This window comes from Phyllobates terribilis, unplaced genomic scaffold, assembly GCF_046119375.1.
Source record: "Phyllobates terribilis strain yellow unplaced genomic scaffold, ASM4611937v1 Scaffold_8__6_contigs__length_399053987, whole genome shotgun sequence".
Taxonomy (NCBI): domain Eukaryota; kingdom Metazoa; phylum Chordata; class Amphibia; order Anura; family Dendrobatidae; genus Phyllobates; species Phyllobates terribilis.
This window is the reverse complement of record NW_027362768.1, coordinates 144,552,445-144,579,928: the sequence shown is the minus strand read 5'-3', so window position 1 is coordinate 144,579,928 and position 27,484 is coordinate 144,552,445. Positions and strand designations below refer to the sequence as shown.

Sequence of the window (27,484 nt, the reverse complement as noted above, 5' to 3'; positions counted from 1 at the left end):
TTCAGTCGAATGCTTACCCACAACAACTGTTACTAAGAGCTATGTAATTAGATTGAAACAGAAAAATCCACATTAAACAATTATGAATTCTAATTTAGAGTGAACAAAATAGATTTCACTTACAGTAATAAATCTCTTTATTTTTTCCATTATGAACGAACTGTAAATCTAAGAAAACATTGACCATTTAAAGAATATTCTATAAAAATGCATCATCCAGACTAACAATTTGGGCCTTTGGACAGTGGGTGGTACTGTACTGGAAAAAAGAGGAGACCAGCAGGGGACAACCCCAGAAATGTTAAGCCAAATCACTGGCCACAGGGGTGATCCGCCTTAACCAGTCATTAGCTGAGCGGGCATTTTCTGCTATTTCTGGACCAGAAAAGTAGAGACCAGTGAGACAGGACCGGGTCAGCATCAGATCGGAAGCTGCGGTGGACCAGAAGGACGAGTATTTCTACGTTCTTTTTTATTCACCCCGACAACCCCTTTAATTATAGTGGAATGTAGAAGAGAAAAGGTGACAACCAATATGGCAGCCTTTAATGGTAATAATTGCTTTTCTAATTATATATATATCCTTGCTGTAAGTCTTTAACTTGGCTCAAAGTGCAAATTTCCATCAAGCCTTTGAAAACTGAAGAGGGTCTAAGGCTCTCACTGTCCCACTGATTATTACAACACGCTGAGAGTTGTAGTTCCCCACCAGTTTGGAGTACAGGGGTATCTCCTAGATATTATTCTAGCCATATACTGGATTACAGACTATCAGTAAGAGTTCAATAAATCCCAGTCCTCTGATGTAAGATCCACACGTGACCTTTTTGTGGGGTGAGAGGACTCTGTATCTTCCACGTGTTTTTCTTCTTTGGCCCTTTTCACCGGAAAATGTCCAGAGTTAGATATAGTTGGGTTTGGATTTGTTACCACCGCTGGTCTGTGGAACTGGAGGTGCTTTATGGCATCTGTAGGAGTCTCATATCGCACTGCTGTCTGCACATCTTCACAATTTACCTTTTCTTTTCCATCTACAGAAGCAAACATACATTAGACAATGCAGTATGTGACCAGAGACGTAAAACTCAAGTTGAAAACATACCTTTCTGGACACACACATTTAAATACAGAGAAAAAAAAAGAAAGAACTGTAATACGTTATGCAAACTAGATTGCAAGTGCTTTGTGGGCGGTTCCAATCCAACAAGTGCACCAACTCACTGGTCTTGATTGGCATTTGTACAACCCCCCTAGGACAGGATGCACAGCCCATATGGGAAAATTTGCTGTGGAATACAGTCACCCAAAAGAGCTGTACAAGTGTTACCCCTCGATAATAGGCTGGATTGGGAATGTCCTGATAGCACTCGCCTAAAGCATGAAAATTCACTTTCTGTGCTATGAAAAATGTATATGCAACCAGAAAGCTATGGTGCAACTCATGTTTTACAATCCTACCCTTCGCTAGAATGGCTTTTGAGATCGAAAACCGGATGACAGACTCCCTTTAAGAGATACAATTATGGCTTTTTACAGCCACCATTTGGAGCTATTGTATATTGATTTATTATTAGGTTCTATGGAAAGTGCAGACATTAATCTTAAAGGCTATGGACACCTTTGAGCCATTTATTTTTTCTTTATGAAATGAAAAAAAAAAAATATATAAATCAAATATTTTGGTAATATTAAATGAAATCCCCATTGTTTGCAGCAGCCTGCAGGCTCCGTATACAATGCATGCAGCTCAGTGCTGTTCAGTGTGAAATTTATCAGACAAGCTCTGATTGAACTATCAGGTGATCCTCTCTCTGCTCTCCTGAGCACAAATCTATGCTGACGTCTTTAAAACAGCAAATAAATGTAAATCATAAGGAATGTCAGATTTATGAGTGATCAGAAGACAAAAAAGTGTGAGACATCAAGGAGCACGACTGAGAGATTTCTCACTTTAAGGAACAAAAAAATGCCTGCGGGCTGTAAAAGACAAAAACAATGATTTTTTTTCATTAAAACACCCATAAAATATACAAAACATGTATTTTAGAAGAATGCGTGCCTGTCCAATTGTGGATATCGAATTATCATAATTTTATGCTGTCTAAATTGATGCCTTTTTAATACTCACAGAATTGTTGAGCTGCTGTTCGGGACTGTGTGATTTTCTTTGGTTTAATGGAAGATGACACTAATTGATCCCATTGGCAAAAAAGCTAAAATGCAAGAATAAAATAGAACAATAAATGAAAGCGGATCTCCAAGTCAAGCTTCGCCCCCCTACCTGCTTTCTTCATGCTCATCTACTATTTATTTGTCAATTACAATAAAAATCTTATCACTGATCATTAAATTACTTTTAGATTAGAATTCCTTTCTTGACTGTGCGGAATGTATAGTAAATAAATATTTTACGGTGAGAATCCAAAATCTTTCTCGGAGCCTTCATTGATGGACTGCTTCCACTGAAGCTACCATCTTGCCTAGTACGCTCATGCAGAAACGGAGGAAGCAGGGTAAGGAAACTCAGAGCAAATCCCGCATTTTAGAGCTGGGTACTTTTCTTCGGGCAGAAAAACCCTTGCCTGCGTGGTGTTGAACAGCATTCCCAGTAAAACAATGCGTTGGATCGGGATGAAAGATGACTTCAAGGTGTTGATCCAGTCGAGGCGATAGAGGGTGTCTAGAGTAATCTGTAGGCTCTCGTGACATGCTGTCGTCTACATAAGGGATGCTGAGAATGCCTCTGCTACGAAGAATGGCCATGACCTTCGCCATTATCTTTGTGAAAACCCTGGATGCTGTGGCTAGGCCAAACAGCAGTGCTGTGAACCGAAAGGTGAGGAGGGAAAATGGATATGTGCAGATAGGCATCCTGAATGTCCACCGAACATAGCCTACATGGAGCCCGAGGAATTCTTATGACTGACCGAAGGGACTCCATTCTGAAATGACACAGGCGGACATGTGTGTTCAATAATTTGAGGTACAGGATGGGGCGAATGGAGCCATCCTTCTTTGGGACCACAAATAGGTTTGAATAAAAACCCAAAATGCATTCCTGTGGGGGAATGGGGATGATGACGACTGCTTTGAAGAGCAAGTCGACAGCCTTGAAAAAGCCGAGACTGAAGAAAGGATTCTTTGGGTGGCGGGTCTTGAAAAAACGAGAGTGAGGGAGTGTGGAAAATTCTATTTTGTAGCCGTAGGAGACGACATCCCCGACCCAAGTCTCATCAACTACCGAGAGCCACTAGTCCTGCTTCCCAGTTGGGGGCGCTTCATCATGCCGAAGAGAATCTGTTGGTTCATGGAAGACCAGCGCTGGTGAATTCGTGGATGCCAGGAGGGGCTGGCCTGAAGGAAGGTGTTCTCTTTCCCTGGCAGACCGGAGACTTGTCCCATCGGTTGCGGTTTTGGACTGAAAACTTCCGAAAGGAACGAAACTGGACCATGTGTCACTTAGGAGGCGGACATTTGGCCCTCTGTTGCAAAAGCAAAGTACTCTTACCCCCTGTGGCATTCGAAATGATCTTATCTAGCTCTTCTGCGAAAAGCCGGGAGCCCTGGAAAGGAAGGCCTGTAAGAGTCTGTTTGGAAGCAGAGTCCGCGTTCCACTCCTTCAGTCATAAGACCATATGGATGGTGACTATGTTGACGGCTGCCAGGGCTGAACAGGGGGCTGCGTCGAGGTAAGCCGACGCAGGGAAGCGTGTCTAATTTGGTTCACAAATTCAGAAGAAGAAGCGCCTGACGGGGTACCTTGGCAGATGAGCTTTGCCCAGGCCGAAACCGTCTGGAATACTTTGGTTAGGTCCGCGACTGATTGAGAGAGAGCTGCGGTGGATTCAGGTGGAGCACATTCTCGTTGCGGGTAGCTGGGTGCTCCGGGGGGGGGGGTGTCATGGTCGGTGGGCTGCAATCTGGGAAGAGGGATGAGGTCTGACCAGAGAGCAACCTTTTGTTACAGGAGAAACAAAGAAAATGAAGAACAATAGGAGGATGGGAGCAAGACTCCCCGGGGTTAGGCAAAGAGAGAGAGAAATGTGCCAGATGGAGCCATGCTTGGGATATAGAGCTGCCCCCTGGTGGCAGAGCTTACTCAGACCCTGGATCCTGAGGAAGCTGAAGGTGGCAGTGAAAAAGCGGAACCAGGCAGCGAGGCTGCAGTGATCGTGTGAGCTGCAGCAGTTAGTATAAGCTGGGGACTGAAAGATGGCGTCGGGCAGAAGGAGGAAGAGGCGGCGTCAGAAAGCGCGTGCAAGGTTCCCGCATGCCAGAATGCGAGTAGTACCCCGATATGCTGAGGGTAGTGGGCGGGGGAACACGAAAGTGCCGGCACACATGGTTGTCAGGCCAGCCGGAGGTGTGGCCCAGCCCACAGCCGGGAGCTCGATTTTTAAAGGACGCAGGAAAATACCAAGAAAGCGCGGAGGCCGCAGTTGGCATTTAAAAGCTAAATGTATAAGAAGTAGTGTTGAGCGAGTATGTTCTGTTCCCAGTATGCTCGGGCCGAGCTCCGAGTATTTATAGCTGCTCGGTGATATGGTTGAATCGCTCCCGTGTGCATGATTTGCAACTGTTTGACAGTTTTATTACATGTGAGGAATGTCTATTTCTTACACATGTAATAAAACTGTCAAACAGTTGCAAATCATGCACACTGGAGCGATTCAGCCATATCACCGAGCAGCTGTAAATACTCGGTGCTCGCCCGAGCATACTCGGCGAAAGGGTTAATAGAACATACTCGCTCATCACTAATAAGAAGGTTTTTGCCGAGGGTCGCAGATTATGACCAGGGGAAAACTAGCTCCTATTTGTCATTTCTTCTGTCCATTTTTTTTTTATATACATTTTGGAGCCCCCTTCACTGCCACGCCTGTGGATAAAGATCTCGAATCCTTCTTAGCAGACCAGTGATGGAAGACTGACATCAGACATCTCGGGAGCAGACCTTCGGGCGGCTGGCAGGTAACGGATCTGTCTTCCCTCCCTGCTCTGTCAGGTTCTGGGGGGTGAGCAGGCAGGGCAATGGTGGCAAGGACCATCCGCCGGGGACCCCCAAACACTGTTGCTGTGTAAGGGGATCAGGATCCTGCCTCGTAGACCAGAGAGGATACAGTAGTAACACAACCCCACACTGTGCTCTCCGTCTCTAGGTGGGAGATCAGAGTGACACAACTCCACTCTGTCGCCCTCACAAGCTTTATCTGTAAGAAAAAGGGAAATCATTAATAAAAAACAACAAAACTAAAAGGTAGAAATGGGCCTGGGTCCAGACCTGTGTCTGCCTCCTACTGACACTAAACTGATTATCTTCCTGCCAGTTGGTGAGTGTATACTACCGAGGAGGAGATAACTTTTATTGCCTAGTGGCAGCAGCACACACAATGGTTTCTTGTGTCCCCCAATGAAGCAATAGAGAAAGACCAGCCACCATTTCTTTGTTGTAAATGACAATGTAAAGAGGAGAGAGGCCATGAAAGAGCAGCAGGGTTGGCACACAACTACCTGCTCAGCCCAGCCTTGGGTCCTGCAATCCACATGATCAAACTGGTTTAAAGGTTTCATGGACTGAACCAGACCCATCCTTGTTTGGATTTTCTTACAGGTCACAATGGGATCCTAAAATGATATAAAAAAACAGAACAAGTTAAATTAGCAAGTGTAAGGAATGATCATGGAGGTAGAGTTCCCTATAACGAAAACACACTAATCATGGGTCAGCAACCTGCAGCTATCGTGAAACTGCAACTCTAAGTATGCCTTAATAAATGCAATCTGTCAGGGCATGCTGGGAGTTGTAGTTTCAAAAGGGTTGATGACCCAAGAACTAGAACTTTTCTGGCAGCTGGAGTAGAGTAAAAAGATTTTCAAGACCCAAGTTCAACAGCAGCATAGCTTGACCATGGCTACCAGATCACAGACCTGAGATGTTCTTTCTACCTGGAGAATCTCTGTTGCCTCTTCTGATTACTAGGCTCCCACGAGGCCATACGTGCTTCGTGCCATGGCATAATGACGCCAAGATAGAAGATGGGGCTGCTTCAGATAGTGAGAAGTTTGCTATACTCTCGGAGTGGCTGCTGGCCCAGGATTCTGCAAATCTTTTTGCCCAAATCTAGCTCCGATATTCCCCAAGTGGTCCAATCCCCTCCGTGACGTCGGAGCCCACCGATCTGTTTAATGAATGCCCCCTGGGGCTCTGCAGCCGCCGTCGCCGAACAGCAACTCTCACCATGTCCTGCAGCTGGAAGTTGTAGTTGACCATCGATGATATACTACTGATTTAGACAACAGCTTATCCCCATGCCTGGACAGACTAACACCGGACTCGGTGGCATATATTATGATTGCCCTCCTGCCCAGCCATGTTTTGCTGCTATACAAGATTTTTTTTTTTCTACCCATTCATAACCTAAAAGTAAAAAGATGGTGACTCTAGATAGTTTTTAATTAAGGTCTGTTCTCATCAATACCCGGATAAATCCTAATATTCCACAGACTTCAATCTGCGTCAACCCAAATTGGGCCGCACAATTCAGAGGATGGACGGTGGTGGATACACCTCTCATAATATATATCATTGGTGCAATCTAGGGTCCAAGAGGTTAGGGGGCCACATGCACCTCCAAAGCAGGTGGAATTGTGCATTATGATTAGTTATTGGACTGTAAAAGTCCCGTATATTGTTCTTGCACAGGGGCCTCTGATGTGTCACCCCCGGTGTACACACGCTGTAACAGATTACCTGTACACCCGTGTCAGAAATGTCCAGGTATTCCAGCTGATTGAATACAAGCAGGAAGCTCACCCCCGTCTCCGTGATCTCTGGATTACCTACACGAAAGAGGGGAAAAAATAACCATGGGTGGTCTGCAGACAGTCAATGTGCGCAATTCTTCTCTGCAACCGGTTACAAAACAGCTGAATCGCTCCTTAGTTTTTGTGCACTGATAAAAGTATCTATAAAAAAAATATATATTTTTTTTACTCACACATATACACACACATATCAGTTTCAATAATTATTTATATTCCTGATTAAAGAGAAAATTAAAATATGCATGTCTGATATAGAAAAATATTTTTTATGGTATTTTTATGATACACAATTTAAGAAAAAGTATGAAGTAAACAAGTAATATGAAAGTTATTTTTTTTTATATATATATTTTTTAACATCTTCCTTTAATATTTGCAAAAAATAAAAAATATAAAGGATGATATAACAATATAGAGTAATTTTCCCAAAAAGAAGCAAAAATTACTTGCATTATTTTTATTTATTTTTTTACATCTCAAAACTGTATGTACACAAAAAAAATAAATGAATAAAAATGATAAAAAAAAATAACACAAAAACGTCTGCCTGGTAATGAGGTTAACCCTGATAAAATTTACTTAAATGAGTGGTCCTCTCTTCTGCACAATCTTCGAGCACTGGACAAAATCTGCATCACAATCCTAGGATTTCACCAGAACTGAAGCAATACAAACACACTACTGCGTCATATCCAAATGTGAACAGTGTACAGGAGAGACTTACGGGACACGTCCAGGAGGGTCAGTTTCCCAAGGCCTCTATGCAGCACTCGGACAGGAGCCGTCAACTTTCGGACCCCAAGGTCAGACAGACAGTTATCCTTTAGGTAGAGCGCCCTCAGGCTGTGGAGGCAGAAACCAAGAATGACTACATGACACAAACTATTAACCAAGTGAATGACTGTCTCATTCTCAGTCAATTTTCATTTTTTGCGCTTCTGATTTTTTTCCTCCCTCTTTCAAGAGTTGTCACTTTTTTATTTTTTCCGTCGACAGAGCCACAAGAGGGTTTCTTTTTTCAGACTGAGTTGTAATTTTGAATTGCACCATTCACTTTACCAAATAATGTACTGAAAAGGGGGAAAAAAATGAGGTGAAATAGTAAAAAAAAAAAAATAAAAAAAAATAAAAAAAAATTTATGTTTTGTTTTTACGACATTCATTGAGCAATAAAAATTACCTGGGCACACGACTGTCCGCATCTGTATGACTGACGATAACAAACTTTTATAGTGTCTTTTTTTATTATTTCAAGTCTTATAAAAAAAAAACATGTTGTCATTTTCTGAGACCTGTATCTTTTTTATTTTCCGTCGATGAAGCTGTGAGACGGCTTGTTTTTACGTGATGTTCTGTATTTTTTATTGTTACCATTTTGGGGTACAAACGATGTTTTGATCGATTTGTAATTGCATTTTTTTTTGGAACATGAGAGGTATAATGCAATAGTTTAGTAGAAGCACCAATATGGCGGCAGCAGTAGCGTTAAGCAATCGTCTGGCATTTATGGCAACCCATCATCCGCAGGGGAGGCCAATGGGTGCCGGAATGATGGACCAACCAGATTTTCACAACTTACATGATTAAACAGCAGCGATTAGAGAAAGCTCTGGTTGCTGCTGATAGAGGAAGGTACCAACTGTATAACAGAGCTGGCACCTGCCATATGTGGAGTTGGCGTTGTTCCTCAGCCAACTCCATATACCTTCACCCGCTCCATGACATAATAATACATCATGGGGCTGGAACACGTTAAAGTGAGGCTGGTTTCACATGGATAAGTCATTCATCAGATTGGTGGCAGTCCAATACCCAGTACTCCCACATTAACTGGAATTATACAGTACGACGGAGCCGGAGCACCGCAGCTCCGTGATGGACGGAGCCGGAGCACCGCAGCTTTATGTATGACGAAGACGGAACACTATAGCTCCACGTATGACGGACCCGGAACACTACAGCCCCATGCATGCTGTAGTAGCCATTTCTGGGGTACCGCAGCTCAGCTCCTATTGAAGTGAACAGGAAACAGTCCTATTTATTTGAGTCAGGCCACGCATCATCACCGTACCTGTCTATAGCCTCCGAGCAAAGGTGTCCAATCAGCTCATGTCCATCCCCCAGTTTACAATACGATAAGTCCAAACTCCGCAGACCGTGAAATGATTTGATCTCCTCCAACTTCTCGGAAACCAACAAGTACCTGTGCAAGACACACAACAAAGATTACACATCCCAATATACATATTCAACAATTTTTGTGCTCAAGTCCTCAGACAGTTCTCTTCTCTTCTTTCTGTTCTCCATGTTTAGTGTGACACACAATGCAAAGATTGAGTCAACTACTCCCCTCTTTATCTGGTTTCAGATGTGATTTTCATATTGCCCACACCTGTTACTAGCCACAGGTGAGTTTGAACGAGCATCACATGCTAGAAGCAAAGTAACAACCCACAATTTTGAAAAGGTGGCAACAATTTTTTCTGGGGTTTTGTGTGAAATTATGTCCAATTTGCCTTTTTTTCTGTTTTTTTTTTGTGATATTCCAATACACACAAAGGAAATAAACATGTGTATAGCAAAACATGAGTAATTGCAATAATTTTCTAGGAGAAATACTTTCTGGAACAATTTCAAAAGTGCCAACACTTTCGGCCATGACTGTATATTACTATGACAAGAAAAAACATATGTTTGAGAATAGGTAAGAGAAAAAAATAACTTTGGACCATGACTAACAGGCGGTTTTCTTATTTACATACTAACCTAAACCTCTTTCTTTTTTTTTCTTCTAAATGTATGTGCGAAGAGCAGTAGGACGGGGGCCAGAATTACTACATAGGGCCCAAAAAAAGTAAACATTTAAAAAAAAAAAAAAAGTATAAAAAACATAACACAAAAATATTTTGCCACTAAAGATGCTTTTTTACGACAAAACTAAACCAAACCCAAAAAAAAAAAAAGTACACGTTTTGTATTGCTGCATTCGGAGCGACCCAAGCTATAAAACTGCACCATAATCCATACGATAAACACCATTTAAAAAATAAAAAAACACACCAAAAATGTTTTAAAAAAATTATCAAAAAGTCGTCTGAAAAAAAAAAAAAAAATGGTATCACTGAAAACATCATCTCATCTTGCAAAAAATGCAGCCTCTGAATTTTTTTTTCTATGTGCGGCCCATTTACCCAAAGGAGTTGGAAACCCTTGTTTTAAGTGATGGACTCAAATGGAGCCCCGTTGGTTGCAATGGGGTCTGTCAAGCCTCCATCACGGTGCCCCACAGTTTAAAAATAAAATAAAGAATAGAGCAGCATGCTCCTATTGGATGAACTAGCACACATGTGAATGAAGCCTAAGATGCAAAATCCTGTGTGTACATGTACCTGCCCCGCAGACATAGTGATGACAGCATCAGGTCTCCATAAGCCTCTGTGAATTTACGGAGGGCGACCAGGCCACTCTGGGGATGGCAGAACTGCTGCCTGGCCTCCGCTGCTGTGAACAGTCTCTCTGCAACTTGCTCCGGAAACCCAAGCAGCGAGTCCACGTGCTGAATATTATCAGCAATCAGATCCAGCGCCAATGTGAACAGGGGCTTGGCAGAGTATCGCAGGCTCCCCTGCTCCGTGTATGTAAATATAAATGGCTTCTCTTTAGGTTTACAATTGTCCCCTTGATTCACACACAGTTGCACTGAGAAACCTTTAGAGAAGAGTGTGACGGGAGAGGCCTTTATCCGGGCACAATGAGATCCTGCCAAAAATAGCTGTCCTTTCTCCCGCACGTAGACAGATGCAATATCTTCATTTCCTTGAAAGTCTGAAAACTGTGACATCTGAATATAAAAAGGAGAAAAAGGATAATACATGACATTCATAAGTACCCCAAAACACTCAGCGCTATATAATATTTTGATTGCAATATGTTAAAACGATAAAATTTTGATGAGAGGGCTTTTTTTAAAAATAAACTGTTGGCTACCTGCAGTCACCACCAGAGGGAGCTCACTGCACACTGTCTTACCATTTGTAAGATCCTATGCGCCTTCTAGTGGTGACTGCAGGTGAACAGCATTGGATATTTTTACGGTAATTATGTATCTGCAGGGGATTTGAAGTTTTTTGATTAATTATATGTTAAAACATTATTCAGAGCACATTTGTTTGGACCCATTAAAATCTAAAAAGGAAGAGAGGATATCTCACTGGGGATTTCAACAACCTACTAGAAATGCTTCCCATTCAGACCCCAGGTCTTAAAGGTATATTTCAGAATCTCTGTACAAGGTCAGCTATAACATTAAAATCATTGACAGGTTAAGTGGATAACATTGATTTTCTGGTTACAATGGTGTCTGTCAAGAGATGGGATCGACTAGTCAGCAAGTGAACAGTCAGTTCATAAAGGGTTAATCCCATCTTCACAGAATGGGTATTGTCGTATTGTGCTTGTAAATACAAGCAATTTTGTAATTTACTGCTTATTCAAATTTTCAGCCTTTCTTGAGATACTACCGCTTTTATTTTGTTTACAGCTCGTTGCCTTGGAGACCGACCACTGCTGCTAGACAGCTGAACATGTGCAGGACTTACAAACTCTTTTCTATTTATCTTGCAAGCGCGGTTTTGAAAATGGCCAGGATCGCTGGAATGCGCTGATGCCTCCTAATCCTGACCAGATGTGTTAACAAGCTAGACAGTAGCGGTGGTCGGTCTCCAAGGCAACAAGCTGTAAACAAAAGAAAAATATCTCAAGAACGGCTGCAAATTTTAATAAACAGTAAATTGCAAAAGTGCTTGTTTTTACGGGAATTGTCAATCTAAAATCTCTTGCTATGTCATTTGAGAAAACCAAAATGTAGGGGTAGCGACCCTGATTCCAGCGATGCGTCACTGGGCTGCTTGGTGCAATTTTGATAGAATCCCTGTTTTCTCTGCTACAGATTTAAAAGTGCTCACAATGCTAAGCTTTGTATAACCCCACCCACACCACTGATTGGCAGCTTCCTGCGTACACTGTGCATAGGCAGAAAGCTGCCAATCAGTGGTGGAAGCAGGGTTACACAGATTAGCTGGAATAGTTTGCATGTGATATCCAGCCCTGCAGTGATAATCTCCTGATGATAAAACACTGATTGCACTGAAACTACAGCACACCGCCTAATAAGTGACACATTGCTAGAATCCGGCTCTCTGCCAATACATCATGCTACCCTCAGATTACATAGCAAAAAACTGCTGACAAATTCCTTTTAAAGATAAGGTAGTGTTTCACATTCACGTGAGTAGATGGACAGAAATGGGATCCTGCCCTTTAGGCATAGCTCACGGGCGTGGAGAGTGAATATTCATTCTCTTTAGTAGCAGGCACAGAGGATCGCGGAACAGCAGCAGGAGCTGCGGCCATGCTGACAGTGCGTGCTATTAAGGAGAATGACTATTCACTCCTCTCCACTACCATAGTCCCGGCGTGGAGAGAAGTGAATATCCCCGCAGCTCACAACAGGGTCTGAGGGCACATGGCAGTGACGTCATGCACTGCTCAGATGCTGAGATTAGCGACTGACAGACAGGATGCAGCGCTGGAGCAGAGGGGGGAAGGAAGGTGAGTAGAAGTGTTTATTTTTTTCATGTGTGCAGTGATGGGGGGCCATGCATATCAAGATTGGGGGATGAGGGGGGCCACGCATACCAGGATTGGGGGATGAGGGGGGCCACGCATACCAGGATTGGGGGATGAGGGGGGCCACGCATACCAGGATTGGGGGATGAGGGGGGCCACGCATACCAGGATTGGGGGATGAGGGGGGCCACGCATACCAGGATTGGGGGATGAGGGGGGCCACGCATACCAGGATTGAGGGATGAGGGGGGCCACGCATACCAGGATTGGGGGATGAGGGGGGCCACGCATACCAGGATTGGGGGATGAGGGGGGCCATGCATACCAGGATTGAGGGATGAGGGGGGGCCACGCATACCAGGATTGAGGGATGAGGGGGGCCACGCATACCAGGATTGAGGGATGAGGGGGGCCACGCATACCAGGATTGAGGGATGAGGGGGGCCACGCATACCAGGATTGAGGGATGAGGGGGGCCACGCATACCAGGATTGAGGGATGAGGGGGGGCCACGCATACCAGGATTGAGGGATGAGGGGGGGCCATGCATACCAGGATTGAGGGATGAGGGGGGGCCATGCATACCAGGATTGAGGGATGAGGGGGGGCCATTCATACCAGGATTGAGGGATGAGGGTGGGCCATGCATACCAGGATTGAGGGATGAGGGGGGGGGGGCATGCATACCAGGATTGAGGGATGAGGGGGGGGGGGCATGCATACCAGGATTGAGGGATGAGGGGGGGGGCATGCATACCAGGATTGAGGGATGAGGGGGGGGGCATGCATACCAGGATTGAGGGATGAGGAGGGGCCATGCATGCCAGGATTGGGGATGAGGAGGGGCCATGCATGCCAGGATTGGGGATGAGGGGGGTCTGTTGAATGCCCCTCATTACCAGTGCTCCTTTGACAACTCCTCCTGCCAGGGGAGAAAGAAATGTTAAATGGGCATGGCCAAAATTTGCCGAGGCGCACTAGGCATGCCACATGACCTGTTCCTTTTTCTCTTCTTCAAAAGTTGGGAGGTATGCTTTAGGTGTTTGACCAGTTTTTCTACTTTCATCTCCTGATGTCAGATCTTTTTGGGTGTTCTCCATATATAGTCAGTAATAGTTATAGTTAGTAGCTGGGACCCCCTCCAATCGCCAGAACAGGGCCCTTTTGTCTTGTCCCCATGCTCGCCTTCCACTTCATTCATTGTCTATGGGACTGCCGGAAATAGCCAAGCGCTGTACTTCCTCTGGCAGTCCCATAGACACACAAGGGCAGAGCTGGAGCATGTGCATCGTCACTCCATCAAAGAGCCCTGATCTCAGGATCGCTGGCAGCTGCAGTGGTCAGACCCCGGTGATCAGTACATAAATCTGATTAATATAGCAGTAAAATCCAGGAACTCTGCTCGGTCAGCACCAATACGCTTCTTTACCCGTTATCCATTCGCTTAGTGCCAATTCAGCCCTACTTGCGACAGGCTTGTTGCTAGGACACGCCACCCCAAAACCTTTTTTAAATATCCTTTTCATGCATTTTCTAAAATTCTGAAACCTGTTCACCCTTTAAATGCAGGTAAGTAATGGAGGTGCTGAATAGGACAACACTTGTTGCAAAGTTCTCAAAAGCAGTAAAATCACATGAGAACCCAATTCCACCACGGAAGATTAAACTTTAAGCCTGTCAAGGACGGTGTCCCCCCCCTTCCCATACACTGCCAAGTAATTCACCTCTGTCCCCGGGTGCACAGCCGGCCGGAACCTTTCTCACTCGGAACGTTTCTTCTCGGTGCAAATGAGGACCAGGTACAAGTGCACTTCCGGGTTATGTGATCATTTCCGGAAAACCATTGTGGTTTCCTAGTAACGGCATAGCAACAAGAGGAGAACCGGAGTCCCTGCTATCTGGTGACATGACCCGGGCGGGTAACCTGTGTCTGAGCTCGGCAGGAGCCCACGTGTCTCTGGCCACCTCCAGCGATGAGAGACACCCGGCTGAACGCATTATTGACGGGTGAGCTGCGCAGTTTTAGGGACCTCATCTAAGTAAGGCAGGAAATGGGCGGAGCTATTTCCCTTAGCAACCAATCAGATTCCAGCTATCAGTTTATCACTTCAGGTTCGAAAATTAAAGCGTTGCTCTGATTGGTTTCTGTGGTAATTGCTTTTTAGCTTCTTCTGGTGCAGATTCATTTCTCATGTAGCAGCAGGCAGTGACCCATCCTGGGGTTTCCCTGGGGCTTGTGCCTCTTTCTAATGTAGAGGGGTAAAAATTAGAAGTGAATTCACCCCTCAAAATCTTAAGGTGTTACACATTTATCTATAAATTCACACAAATGCTGGGAATCAAATCCGCAGAAGGTCTGGGAGTTATATAACAGTTTGGGGTTATTTCTGGGATGTCTGAGCACTAGATAAATGTTTGGATTGTTCTCTTGCCGTATAAAAGTGTTCTTAAAAGGGGTTATCACACAAATTAAAATAAATAAATCAATACATCTCTGGAGTAATCTACATCAGTCATTTAACTATAGCAATGAAAAGAAAAAGACACTTTCCGGTTTATTTTTTTCCCCTTTAAGTACCTCTACTCACTCCAGTCACTTCCTGAGGCCGAGCCATGATGCCAGGAAGTAACAGAATCTCCAGGGAGCGGACAGCAGTCGGCTTCTGCTAACTCCTCATCTCCTGTCTTCCTCCCTTGACCTACAGAAAAAATATTCCCCCATGCACAGCCATCCCCCTAATAAATAGCTAATGTCCCATAGTCATCCCTCTAATAAATAGCTAATGTCCCATAGTCGTCCCTCTAATAAATATCTAATGTCCCATAGCCATCCCATCTAATAAATATCTAATGTCCCATAGCCATCCCATCTAATAAATAGCTAATGTCCCGCAGCCGTCCCCCTAATAAATAGCTAATGTCCCGCAGCAGTCCCTCTAATAAATAGCTAATGTCCCGTAGCCGTCCCCCTAATAAATAGCTAATGTCCTGTAGCCGCCCCCCTAATAAATAGCTAATGTCCCGTGGCCGTCCCCCTAATAAATAGCTAATGTTCTGCAGCCGTCCCATCTAATAAATATCTAATGTCCCGCAGCGTCCCCCTAATAAATAGCTAATGTCTCGCAGCCGTCCCCCTAGTAAATATCTAATGTCCCTTTGCCGTCCCCCTAATAAATAGCTAATGTCCCGTAGCCGTCCCCCTAATAAATATCTAATGTCTCGCAGCCGCTACCTAGTAAATATCTAATGTCCCGCAGCTGCCCCCCCTAGTAAATATATAATGTCCTGCAGCCGTCCCATCTAATAAATATCTAATGGCCCGCAGCCGACCCATCTAATAAATATCTAATGGCCCGCAGCCGACCCCTTAGTAAATATCTAATGTCCCGCAGCTGCCCCCCCTAGTAAATATCTAATGTCCCACAGCCGTCCCATCTAATAAATATCTAATGGCCCGCAGCCGACCCCTTAGTAAATATCTAATGTCCCGCAGCCGTCCCCCTAATATCTAATGTCCCGCAGCCGTCCCCCTAATATCTAATGTTCCGCAGCCGTCCCCCTAATATCTAATGTCCCGCAGCCGTCCCTCTAATAAATAGCTAATTTCCCGCAGCCGTCCCCCTAATAAATAGCTAATGTCCCGCAACGTCCCCCTAATAAATAGCTAATGTCCCGCAGCGTCCCCCTAATAAATAGCTAATGTCCCGCAGCGTCCCCCTAATAAATAGCTAATGTACTGCAGATGATAATGTAACGTATTTACAAAACTGGACACTATGTTTGCCCGTTACTATGTTTAGTTCAGGTTTATTGTAAATACTCTTCATTTTCTCACAACATATTAAACAAAACTAGAGATAAGTAATTTAATTTGCACTTCCCAGGTCCGGCGTCCAGTCCTCTGTGGTAGACAGTATTCACTTCTGATCCCTGGGCCGGGCGCAGGCTGGATACTGGACCACGACAGCACAAATCAAATTACTCATCTCTAAGCAATAGGTGGGGAAAGCAACACCTGGTCCCCTTAACATGTTTTCCTATAAGCCCTCAGTGATATCTGCCTTATATATACACATAGTCTATGCACGTTGGGTTATCAGCTGAAATTCCCACCATCAGACCTACTTTGAAGATATTCCGTTGCGACAAAACTGACAGAATTTCCTCACCTTTTACTAGAAATCCAGAGACTTTTTGGACAACGACAGGAATGTTTCCACAAGAATTTATTATCAGTATGAATGGCTTACAGAAGATCGGAAAAGTCATCCTTGAGAGTTCATTAAGTAAGTTCTCTGCAGCTCAGTCTCCTATATACAGTCATGGCCAAAAGTATTGAGAATGAGACAAATAGTAATTTTTCCAAAGTTTACTTCTTCATTTTTTGTAATGGCAATTTGCATATACTCCTGAATGTCAAAGAGTGATCAGCTTAACAGCAATTACTGTACTTGCAAAGTCAATATTTGCCCAGAAAATGAACTTTAACCCCCAAAACACATTTCAACATCATTGCAGTCCTGCCTTAAAAGGAGCAGCTAACATCGTTTTAGTGATTGATCCATTAACACAGGTGTGGGTGTTGATGAGGACAGGGCTGGCGATCAATCAGTCATGATTAAGTAAGAATGACATCACTGGACACTTTAAAAGGAGGCTGGTTCTTGGTATCATTGTTTCTCTTCAGTTAACCATGGTTATCTCTAAAGAAACACGTGCAGCCATCATTGCACTGCACAAAAATGGCCTAACAGGGAAGAGTATCGCAGCTACAAAGATTGCACCTCAGTCAACAATCTATCGCATCATCAAGAACTTCAAGGAGAGAGATTCCATTGTTGTCAAAAAGGCTCCAGGGCGCCCAAGAAAGACCAGCAAGCGCCAGGACCGTATCTTAAAACTGTTTCAGCTGCGGGATCGGACTACCAGCAGTGCCGAGCTTGCTCAGGACTGGCAGCAGGCTGGTGTGAGTGCTTCTGCACGCACTGTGAGGCGGAGACTCTTTGAGCAAGGGCTGGTTTCAAGGAGGGCAGCAAAGAAGCCACTTCTCTCCAGAAAAAACATCAGGGACCGACTGATACAGGGAGTGGACTGCTGAGGACTGGGGCAAAGTCATTTTCTCTGATGAATCCCCTTTTCGATTGTTTGGGACATCTGGAAAACAGCTTGTTCGGAGAAGAAGAGGTGAGCGCTACCACCAGTCTTGTCTCATGCCAACTGTAAAGCATCCTGAAACCATTCATGTGTGGGGTTGCTTCTCAGCCAAGGGAATCGGCTCACTCACAGTCTTGCCTAAAAACACAGCCATGAATAAAGAATGGTACCAGAATGTCCTCCAAGAGCAACTTCTCCCAACCGTCCAAGAGCAGTTTGGCGCCCAACAATGCCTTTTCCAGCATGATGGAGCACCTTGCCATAAAGCAAAGGTGATAACTAAATGGCTCATGGAACAAAACATAGAGATTTTGGGTCCATGGCCTGGAAACTCCCCAGATCTTAATCCCATTGAGAACTTGTGGTCAATCATCAAGAGACGGGTGGACAAACAAAAACCAACAAATTCTGGCAAAATGCAAGCATTGATTATGCAAGAATGGACTGCTATCAGTCAGGATTTGGTCCAAAAGTTGATTGAGAGCATGCCAGGGAGAATTACAGAGGTCTTGAAGAAGAAGGGGCAACACTGCAAATATGGACTTGCTGCATTAACTCATTCTAACTGTCAATATAACCTATTGGTACTCATAATATGATTGCAATTATATTTCTGTATGTGATATAAACATCAGACAAACACTAATAAAAACCAGAGGCCAGCAGATCATGTGGAAAATATAATTTTGGTGTCATTCTCAAAACTTTTGGCCATGACTGTAGATTGCGACAGCGTAAGTGTGACTAACTCCTTCCACTAGGAACAAAAGCAGTGCTTTACACTGCGACTGCTCTCATTGGCAAGTTATACCAGCAGAACTTTGCATGCTGTAGAAACATAACGGATTTCACTGTAAATGCTAGCCCCACACAAGCGAGAACTGCGGGAGCACTAACTACTAGAAACCAGGTAATAAGAAACACATTGTATCAGAATATCCGGTAAGTTTGACTAAATCGTTGTATTTGCAATTCTTATTTCCATTTACTTATATGGGTAAATTGCAAATTGCTGGTAAAAACGTGCAAATAGCCTCTTCAGAGAAAAAGAGGACTTGTACTCTATAGCGCCACCTATTGGAAGTAGCAATCCTACAAGTCACAATCAACCCTTTAACGAGTCGTGCGATACGACTTAGGATAAAAGCCAAATCAGAATCTCAGTTTGCAGACACGGTGTTTCGGGCCGTTGGCCCTCGTCAGTGCAAAGTATGAGATCTGATTTGGCTAGGTGAGAGGCTCTGGACTGAGGTCTAAGGGGTAGCGTTTCTCCTTATGGAGAGTGACACACCAACTTAATTGTGACTTGTAGGATTGCTACTTCCAAAAGGTGGCGCTATAGAGTACAAGTCCTCTTTTTCTCTGAAGAGGCAATTTTCATATTAAATTTCCCAGAGGAAAACTTACCTTACCTTGACGTGCCAGAGCTGGTGTGTCACTCTCCATAAGGAGAAACGTTACCCCTTAGACCTCAGTCCAGAGCCTCTCACCTAGCCAAATCAGTTCTCATACTTTGCACTGACGAGGGCAACAGCCCGAAACACCGTGTCTGCAAATTGAGATTCTGATTTGGCTTTTATCCTTAGTCATATCGCACGACTCGTTAAAGGGTTGATTGTGACTTGTAGGATTGCTACTTTCAATAGGTGGCGCTATAGAGTCCAAATCCTCTTTTTCTCTGAAGAGGCAATTTGCATATTGAGGAGCATTGCATGGCGAATAAGCCTCCTTACCTTGACGTGCCAGAGCTGGTATGTCACTCTCCATAAGGAGAAACACTACCTGGTAAAAACGTGAAACTTTTCCAATTAATTGTTATTAAAACAGTCATTTTTTATTTCATTTATTATTCTGCCTAAGTTACCGGCCACCGCTGCAGTCTTGTAGTGGTGAACGAACATGTGCACTGTTTACAAGCTCTTTTCTATGAGCTGCTTTGAAGCTGGCTGGGATCCCTGGAGTTAACTCAAAATCCGGCCCGCATCAATACAACTGTGCTTTTCAGGTTATGCAGAGGCAAGGATCCCTGATTGGACAGTGCATAGTTCGGGCCAAAGGTGTCACAAGGTCATAGTCCAATCTGTCAATCAAGCAGGAGTGCACCGCCTGACCTAGGAAGTTGGGAGGCTGGGAAACAGTGTGCTCTTGCCGTATATCATTGGACAATCCCTTTAAAATTGTGAAAATACCCCTTTAAAGGGGTTGTCTCATGTCTCCCACTTATCCACAGGATATGGAATAAATGTATAATGATTGGTGGTCTGACAGCTGGGACCCCTCACAAGACTGGGGTCCCTTACGTGAATGGCACGATAGTGTGCAGATGTGACTGCCACCCTATTTTCTCCTATAGGTCTATAGGGGCAATGATGCACATGTAAAAACATTTTTGTAAGGGGTCTTGGAGTAAAACATGGATATTTGTAATACTGGAACCGGTCTCTGATGCTGCTTGTGGTTGAATTACTTGACAGGTTCCCTTTAATATAATGTGCCGTTTTCTCAATATTGTTCTTCTCTAGTACGAAGCTTAAAAATCTACACGAGTGCATCCAAAGAAGCAACAAACTTCGAGCCGTGCATGGAAAAAGGTAAGAGCAGCCATGGTTATTTTGTAAAATTGAGGTGATCACAGAATGTCGCAGCACTGGGATGTCTAGTGTCAGCTGCAATCTTAGGAGAAATTCCCTTTCAGCAACAGCACCAAAGGAATGACATACTGTCAGTAGATACGAGTGCAGTCCATATAATGTGCAGACAGGCCGGGTCCTCCAGAGAGAGAAATGTGTGATAAATTTGAACATTTTTCCCTTTACCACCTCTTGGTTTGATTGCTTTATATCGACACAAAAATTATTCTGCATGGCATTAATAAATCCGATATGTGGCAGATTCATGATTACTGTAAATATATAATGTGACTTTTCTTCTTTCCAGAACTTGAGCACGTGGAAGGCCAGTTCCAAACAGAGGAGATCACTGTAAGTACGGCGCTATGTCCCCGTTCACATATTAGTCATTTATAGCAGATTTGTCTGTTCTAGAGCACACATGCTTCTCTCCTGAAATAACAATAACTTCCTTAGAATTCTGCGTTGTCCAGTTCTTCTGTTATTCCACCTGGAAATGTATGAAGAAGTTGACAACTCTGCATTACCATTCACCTTGTGAATAGGAGGTGTCCCTGTACAGTCTGCCATTGTTCATATACATTTCCAGGAGGAATAACAGGAACGGCACAATGCAGAAATACAGGCTCTATAACCTCAATATGTGCGACAATTACCTGATTATCTTAACTGATGGTTGCATATACTCTGCTGTAATCGAAATAAACACTACGTGCACTGGCCACCTGGCCATATATATGCCCATCCTAAAATTCATCAAGTGGCCAGTGCACATATATATACAGTGGGGGAAATAAGTATTTGATCCCTTGCTGTTTTTGTAAGTTTGCCCACTGACAAAGACATGAACAGTGTATAATATTAAGGGTAGATTAATTTTAACATTGAGAGATAGAATATCCCCCCCAAAACATCAAGAAAATCACACAGTATAAATTAGATAATTTTTTTTGCATTTTGCAGTGAGAAATACCATATATACTCGAGTATAACCCGACTCGAGTATAAGCCTAGGTACCTAATTTTACCGCAAAAAACTGGGAAAACTTATTGACTCGAGTATAAGCCTTGGGTGGGAAATGCAGCAGCTACTGGTAAATTTCCCCCTCCTGGTTAGCATTGCCCCCTCATCCCCAATCCTGGTATGCATAGCCCCCTCCTCCCCAATCCTGGTATGTATGGCCCCCTCATACGCAATCCTGATATGTATGGCCCCCTCATCCCCAATCCTGGTATGTACGGCCCCCTCATCCCCAATCCTTGTATGCATGGCCCCCTCATCCCCAATCCTGGTATGCATGGACCCCTCATCCCCAATCCTGGTATGTATGGCACCTTCATCTCCAATCCTGGTATGTATGGCACCTTCATCTCCAATCCTGGTATGTATGGCACCTTCATCTCCAATCCTGGTATTCATGGCCCCCTCATCCTCTATCCTGGTATGCATGGTCCCCTCATCGTCAGTCCTGGTATGTATGGACCCCTCATCCCTAATCCTGGTATGCATGGTCCCCTTATCTCCAATCCTGGTATGTATGGCACCTTCATCTCCAATCCTGGTATTCATGGCCCCCTCATCCTCTATCCTGGTATGCATGGTCCCCTCATCGCCAATCCTGATATGTATGGACCCCTCATCCCTAATCCTGGTATGCATGGTCCCCTCATCTCCAATCCTGGTATGTATGGCACCTTCATCTCCAATCCTGGTATGCATGGCCCCCTCATCCGCAATCCTTGTATGTATGGACCCCTCATCCCCAATCCTGGTATTCATGGTCCCCTCATCTCTAATCCTGGTATGTATGGCACCCTTCATCCCCCAATCCTGGTATGCATGGCACCCCTCATCCCTCAAGCCTTGTATGCATGGCCCCTTCATCCATCAATCTTGGTATGCATGGGCTCCTCATCCCCCAATCTTGGTATGTATGGCCCCATCATCCCCCAATCCTGGTATGCATAACCCCCTCCTCCCCCAATTCTGGTATGCATTATATGGAATTGCCGTATACCCGAGTATAAGCCTAGGGGAGCTTTTTCAGCCCAAAAAATGTGCTGAAAAACTCAGCTTATACTCGAGTATATATGGAGTATTTGATTCCTCTGGCAATCAACATTTAATATTTGGTGGCAAAACCCTTGTTGGCAAGCACAGCAGTCAGACTTTTTTGTAGTTGATGATGAGGTTGCGCACATGTCAGGAGGAATTTTGGTCCACTCCTCTTTGCAGATCATCGCTAAATCATTAAGATTTTGAGGCTGTCGCTTGGCAACTCGGAGCTTCAACTCCCTCCATAAGTTTTCTATGGGATTAAGGTCTGGGTACTGGCAGGGCCGGCTCCAGGTTTTTGCGGGCCTCGGGCAAAAGAGTCTCAGTGGGCCCTTTTAACACATACACGATTCATGATGCACAGATACGGCGGAGAAATATATATATAGTACACAGGGCCCAGCCTGCCACCTCATCCTTCACATATGCAGACATGCGCACGCACACACGGTACGCAGACACGGTGCGCACGCACACACGGTACGCAGACACGGTGCGCACGCACACACGGTACGCAGACACGGTGCGCACGCACACACGGTACGCACACACGGTACGCAGACACGGTACGCAGACACGCGCACACACGGTACGCAGACACGGTACGCAGACACGCGCACACACGGTACGCAGACACGCGCACACACGGTACGCAGACATGCACACACGGTACACAGATATGTACACATACAAACACATTTTTACACAAATTCTTAAAGACATATATAAAACAGACAAATATATATACACAGTCATACACACTGACATTCACATACATGCACTCACACAGACCCATTACAAGTATTTTTAATATGGGGATTGGGGAAGCCTCACTCACCTGTCCCCGGTCCAGTGTCCTGTCCAGCAGCTCCTCAGGTATGGGGCAGTGCAGGGCCCCCGGCGTGTCACAGACATCATGGCCCTGGACCATCAGAGGGGCCCACTTGCGGTCGGGTCCGGGCCGCTCCCCCCCCCCATCTGTGCAGGACCTCCGCTCCGACGGTGTTTGATGGCACTCCCCCAGACATGGCTGCGCGCTGTGCGACTGTGTCTGCTAGTAATGACGCGGCAGGGGCGACACACAAGCAAAATTAAAGGTGCAGTGCCGTCGACCCTGCCGTGTCATTACTAGCAGACACAGCCTGACAGCGCGCGGCCATTTCTGGGACTGGGGGAGTGCCGGCAATCAAGCAGCGCCTGCGTCACTGAACAGGTGCCGAAGATGCGGCCATGGCCCCGACAGTGAGTGGGCGGGTGGGTGTGTGGGCCCGGCCCTGACAGTGAGTGGGCGGGTGGGTGTGTGGGCCCGGCCCCGACAGTGAGTGGGCGGGCGGGTGTGTGGGCCGGGCCCCGACAGTGAGTGGGCGGCTGGGCCCCTCTGATTTTCCAGGGCCCCGGCACTTGCCTGGGTACGCCGGGTGCTGACGCCGGCCCTGGGTACTGGCTAGGCCACTCCATGACCTGTGCTTAGTTTTGAGCCACTCCTTTGTTGCCTTGGCTGTATGTTTTGGGTCATTGTCTTGCTGGAAGACCCAGCCACTACCCATCTTCAATGCTCTTACTGAGGGAAGGAGGTTGTTGGCCAAAATCTCACGTTACATGACCCCATCCATCTTCCCTTCAGTACGGTGCAGTCGTCATATCCCCTTTGCTGAAAAGCATCCCCAAAGTATAATGTTTCTTAGGGCTGTACTCATCCTTCTTTATCCTCCAAACACAGCAAGTTGAATTAATATCAAAGAGTTCAATTTTTGTCTCATCTGACCACAGCACCTTCTCCCAATAACTCCACAGAATCATCCAGGTGTTCATTGGCATACTTCAGACGGGCCTGCACATGTGCCTTCTTGAGCAGGGGGACCTTGCGGGCACTGCAGGATTTTAAACCTTTAAGGCGTAATGTGTTACCAATGGTTTTCTTGGTGGCCTTGGTCCCAGCTGCCTCGAGATCCTTAACAAGTTCGCCCCTTGTAGTTTTAGGCTGATCTCTCACCTTCCTCATGATCAAGGATACCCCACGAGGTGAGATTTTGCATGGTGCCCCAGATCGATGTCGATTGACAGTCATTTTGTATTTCTTCCATTTTCTTACTATTGCACCAACAGTTGTCTCCTTCTCACCCAGCGTCTTACTTATGGTTTTGTAGCCCATTCCAGCTTTGTGCAGGTCTATGATCTTGTCCCTGACATCCTTAGAAAGCTCTTTGGTCTTGCCCATGTTGTAGAGGTTAGAGTCTGACTGATTAATTGAGTCTGTGGACAGGAGTCTTTTATACAGGTGACTATGCAAGACAGCTGTCTTTATTGCAGGTAACGAGTTGATTATGAGCGTCTAACTAGTCTATAGGAGCCAGAACTCTTAATGGTTTATAGGGGATCAAATACTTATTTCTCACTGCAAAATGCAAAAAAAAATCTACAAACTTAAAAACACAGCAAGGGATCAAACACTTATTTGCCCCACTGTATGTATATTCTTCAATACAAAAAGTGAAACTCCTATATTATATAGAGTCATTACAGAGTGATCTATTTCAAGTGTTTATTTCTGTTAATGTTGATGATTATGGCTTACAGCCAATGAAAACACAAAAGTCATTATCTCAGTAAATTTGAATAATTATTAAAAAAAAACACCTGCAAAGGCTTCCTACATGTTTAAAAAAGGTCCCTTAGTCTGTTTCAGTAGGCTCCACAATCATGAGGAAGACTGGCAAAAAAGCTACTGAAATTAGACATTGCAGTAAAATATCACATGGGTTATCCATGTTAGTATATTGAATTGTTCTGGAAATATAAAGGCTGCATTTTGATTGGCTGTTAACGACGACAAGGGCAAATTATCAGCAAATTGCCAGATTTGTTTTAGCAAATAGGGTGCAGTGCGAGCAATTTATGTCCTGACATTTTGAAATACACATTTACACTGCTATATAGCACCAATTACTTTTTTTTTTGTAGGAACTCCGCAGTCATAGGAAACCAATACGGCAACAGTGACTGGTTATCCATATTGGTGTGGTCATATGACATTAATATAGGACCACGTCGATCACAAACAAGTTCTGTGTTGTCAAAACTTTGTGTATGTTCCGACACCCCTCACCCCTTTTAACAAGGGTTGTACCAAAAAAGGACTTTATCACTCATCCACTTATTCAGAGGATATACATGTAGGATCATCAATCCATTTTAAATAGGGCAGCCCAGAACCCCATTCTCAGGATTTGTGAGTGTCCCTAACGGTCAGTATGTTATCACCTATGCGGTGTTTAGGGCATAAATTGCATTTATGTTACAACCCCTTTAACACCACGAACCAGATGAAATTACCTTATTTTGTAAGAAAGTTTCAAGCTTTTCCATATAAACTTGGTTTGGAGTGTCCAGTCTCAATATCGGTAATATGTATAGAGGCTGTACATGAATATGCATGAAAAAAAATAAATTGTGCAGATATTCCCAAAAAATATAATTGTATTCTTTTTCCACAGCTTCCTGGCGTTCAGGCCGTTCATTTACGTTTTGTGATCCTCTCTGGATACGATCATTTTGTCTCCGTTCGCAGTGTATCGGCTGAGAGCACAATATGAATGACGGCACCATGTGAGACAATCAGTGGAAAGGACTGATCCTGCCAAAGCCTGACAAAGTTTCCTGTACTTAAAGGATGATGGAAATCGTATGGAATAGCTCTACTTGTAACCTGACGCACAAACTCATTACTTTGTACAATAAATAAATGTTACGCAGTGCGTAGTTATAATTTGAGCAGTTTCAGATTTTTTATTTTTTAAAATGCTTAAAATTGCTTCACTTTATATGTAGACAAACAGCTCAGATGGAGAAGGGAGATTACGGTAACTTCTTCTGCCGTTGTTTTTTTAGTTTAGTCTTAACACCATTCGTTGTGTAGGTCAGTTCCATTACATCAAATTCAAAATTGTGTGTAGTTTTTTTAAATATATATTTTAGTGGTTAAAAGAAATTCAGAACTTTGTAAAAAAAATAAAAAAAAAAAATGGTTTGTGTCACAAAATTCTGGAAACAGTGAGTTATTTATTTTTCCATTGGATGAGCAGTGCAAAGAATTTTTTTTTTTGCTTGTTGAGCAGTCATTTTTTTTAATACCGTTTTGGGGTACGTATGATGTTTTGATCTTGTTTTATCACATATTTTGAATGAAGAGCGCAGTGACAAAAAAAAAAAAAAAATTGTCATTTCTTTTTCTTTATGCCATTCATCATATGGATTAACTGATTTTTGTATTTTCATAGATTGGACTTTTATGGACGTACAAAATATGTCTATTTTTAATTTTTTTTTAAAATGGGGAAAGGGATGATACAAAGTTTTTTAATAAATGTATATCTCTTTTTATAATCTATTTACATATAACAGATATATTTTTATTTATAACATATGTTTTATATATATATATATATATATATATATATATATATATATATATATATATATATATATATATATATATATATAAATGTGTGTATATATCTATAGCTATATATTTTATTCCCTCCGAGGGACTTGAACCTGTGATTGATCACTTGTACTACACACCTCAATACTCCAGTAATTTTACAATTTCCTATAAAGCCCAATAACAGGCTGGAGTTTTTGGGAATACAAACTTAGCAGTGATGTGGGGCATTCGGTAAGCTCCCAGCTGCCATAGTAAACTATCACCAGCCTGCGCAGACGGCGTTCACAACCATTTAAATGGAGCCGTCCTGCTGTTATACTACAGCCAGCACCTGCTGTGTATGGAGTGGGTTCCGCTCTCTGATCCGGTTCTTTTTACTAGCACCCGACAGAGGGCATACAGGTGCATCATTTGTCAGAAAAGGGTACTGCTATGTAAGAAATGGGTAAATTCATTGATACAACCTATAACATTTGAGCTTAAACAGTGGCGCAGTAGTAGGAAATATTCACACATTTCTGTAGCCAAAAATCTGTTCCATTCATCCGAATCAGCTTAGAACAATTTGTTGGTTTTGTGGGTTTTTTTTTAGTTTTTTTCTTTACAGCAAAATTGTGGTTTTAAAATTAACAAGTAAAATGTTTTTGATCAGTTCCAAAAATGATTTACCAAATTTCGAATAATGAACAGATTCTCATTTCTATCGCATTTTGCACTTTTTTAAACAATGGGTGCACTTTAAAATAC

General features: G+C 43.8%; 2 protein-coding genes across 2 annotated transcripts; one reads left to right on the top strand and one right to left on the bottom strand.

The window, feature by feature from the left end:
- Positions 1 to 77: 77 nt before the first annotated feature.
- Positions 78 to 14,296, bottom strand: LRRC42 (leucine rich repeat containing 42). Its single transcript, XM_073643418.1, has 8 exons — positions 14,178 to 14,296; positions 10,215 to 10,666; positions 8,897 to 9,028; positions 7,550 to 7,668; positions 6,752 to 6,840; positions 5,512 to 5,625; positions 2,129 to 2,213; positions 78 to 1,031 (listed from the first exon to the last, which is right to left on the bottom strand). The coding sequence occupies exons 2-8, from the start codon at positions 10,664 to 10,666 to the stop codon at positions 772 to 774; spliced, it is 1,251 nt and encodes a 416-aa protein (XP_073499519.1). The 5' UTR covers positions 14,178 to 14,296; the 3' UTR covers positions 78 to 771.
- On the top strand, positions 14,254 to 26,064 carry IFT25 (intraflagellar transport 25). Its single transcript, XM_073643419.1, has 5 exons — positions 14,254 to 14,460; positions 16,633 to 16,739; positions 20,130 to 20,198; positions 20,545 to 20,588; positions 25,788 to 26,064. The coding sequence occupies exons 1-5, from the start codon at positions 14,360 to 14,362 to the stop codon at positions 25,884 to 25,886; spliced, it is 420 nt and encodes a 139-aa protein (XP_073499520.1). The 5' UTR covers positions 14,254 to 14,359; the 3' UTR covers positions 25,887 to 26,064.
- Positions 26,065 to 27,484: the final 1,420 nt, after the last annotated feature.

Bases quoted from the DNA above. Each gene is read 5' to 3' on its own strand.
- LRRC42 (XM_073643418.1), bottom strand. From the start codon at position 10,666: ATGTCACAGTTTTCAGACTTTCAAGGAAATGAAGATATTGCATCTGTC. The intron at 5,626-6,751 runs GTAATCTGTTAC...ATATCATTTTAG, and splicing joins TTTCTGACACGGGTGTACAG to GATCCCATTGTGACCTGTAA. The intron at 2,214-5,511 runs GTAGTTGTGTGC...CTTGCATTTTAG, and splicing joins CCCAAGGCTGGGCTGAGCAG to CTTTTTTGCCAATGGGATCA.
- IFT25 (XM_073643419.1), top strand. From the start codon at position 14,360: ATGACCCGGGCGGGTAACCTGTGTCTGAGCTCGGCAGGAGCCCACGTG. The intron at 14,461-16,632 runs GTGAGCTGCGCA...ACCTTTTACTAG, and splicing joins GCTGAACGCATTATTGACGG to AAATCCAGAGACTTTTTGGA. The intron at 20,589-25,787 runs GTAAGTACGGCG...CTTTTTCCACAG, and splicing joins TCCAAACAGAGGAGATCACT to CTTCCTGGCGTTCAGGCCGT.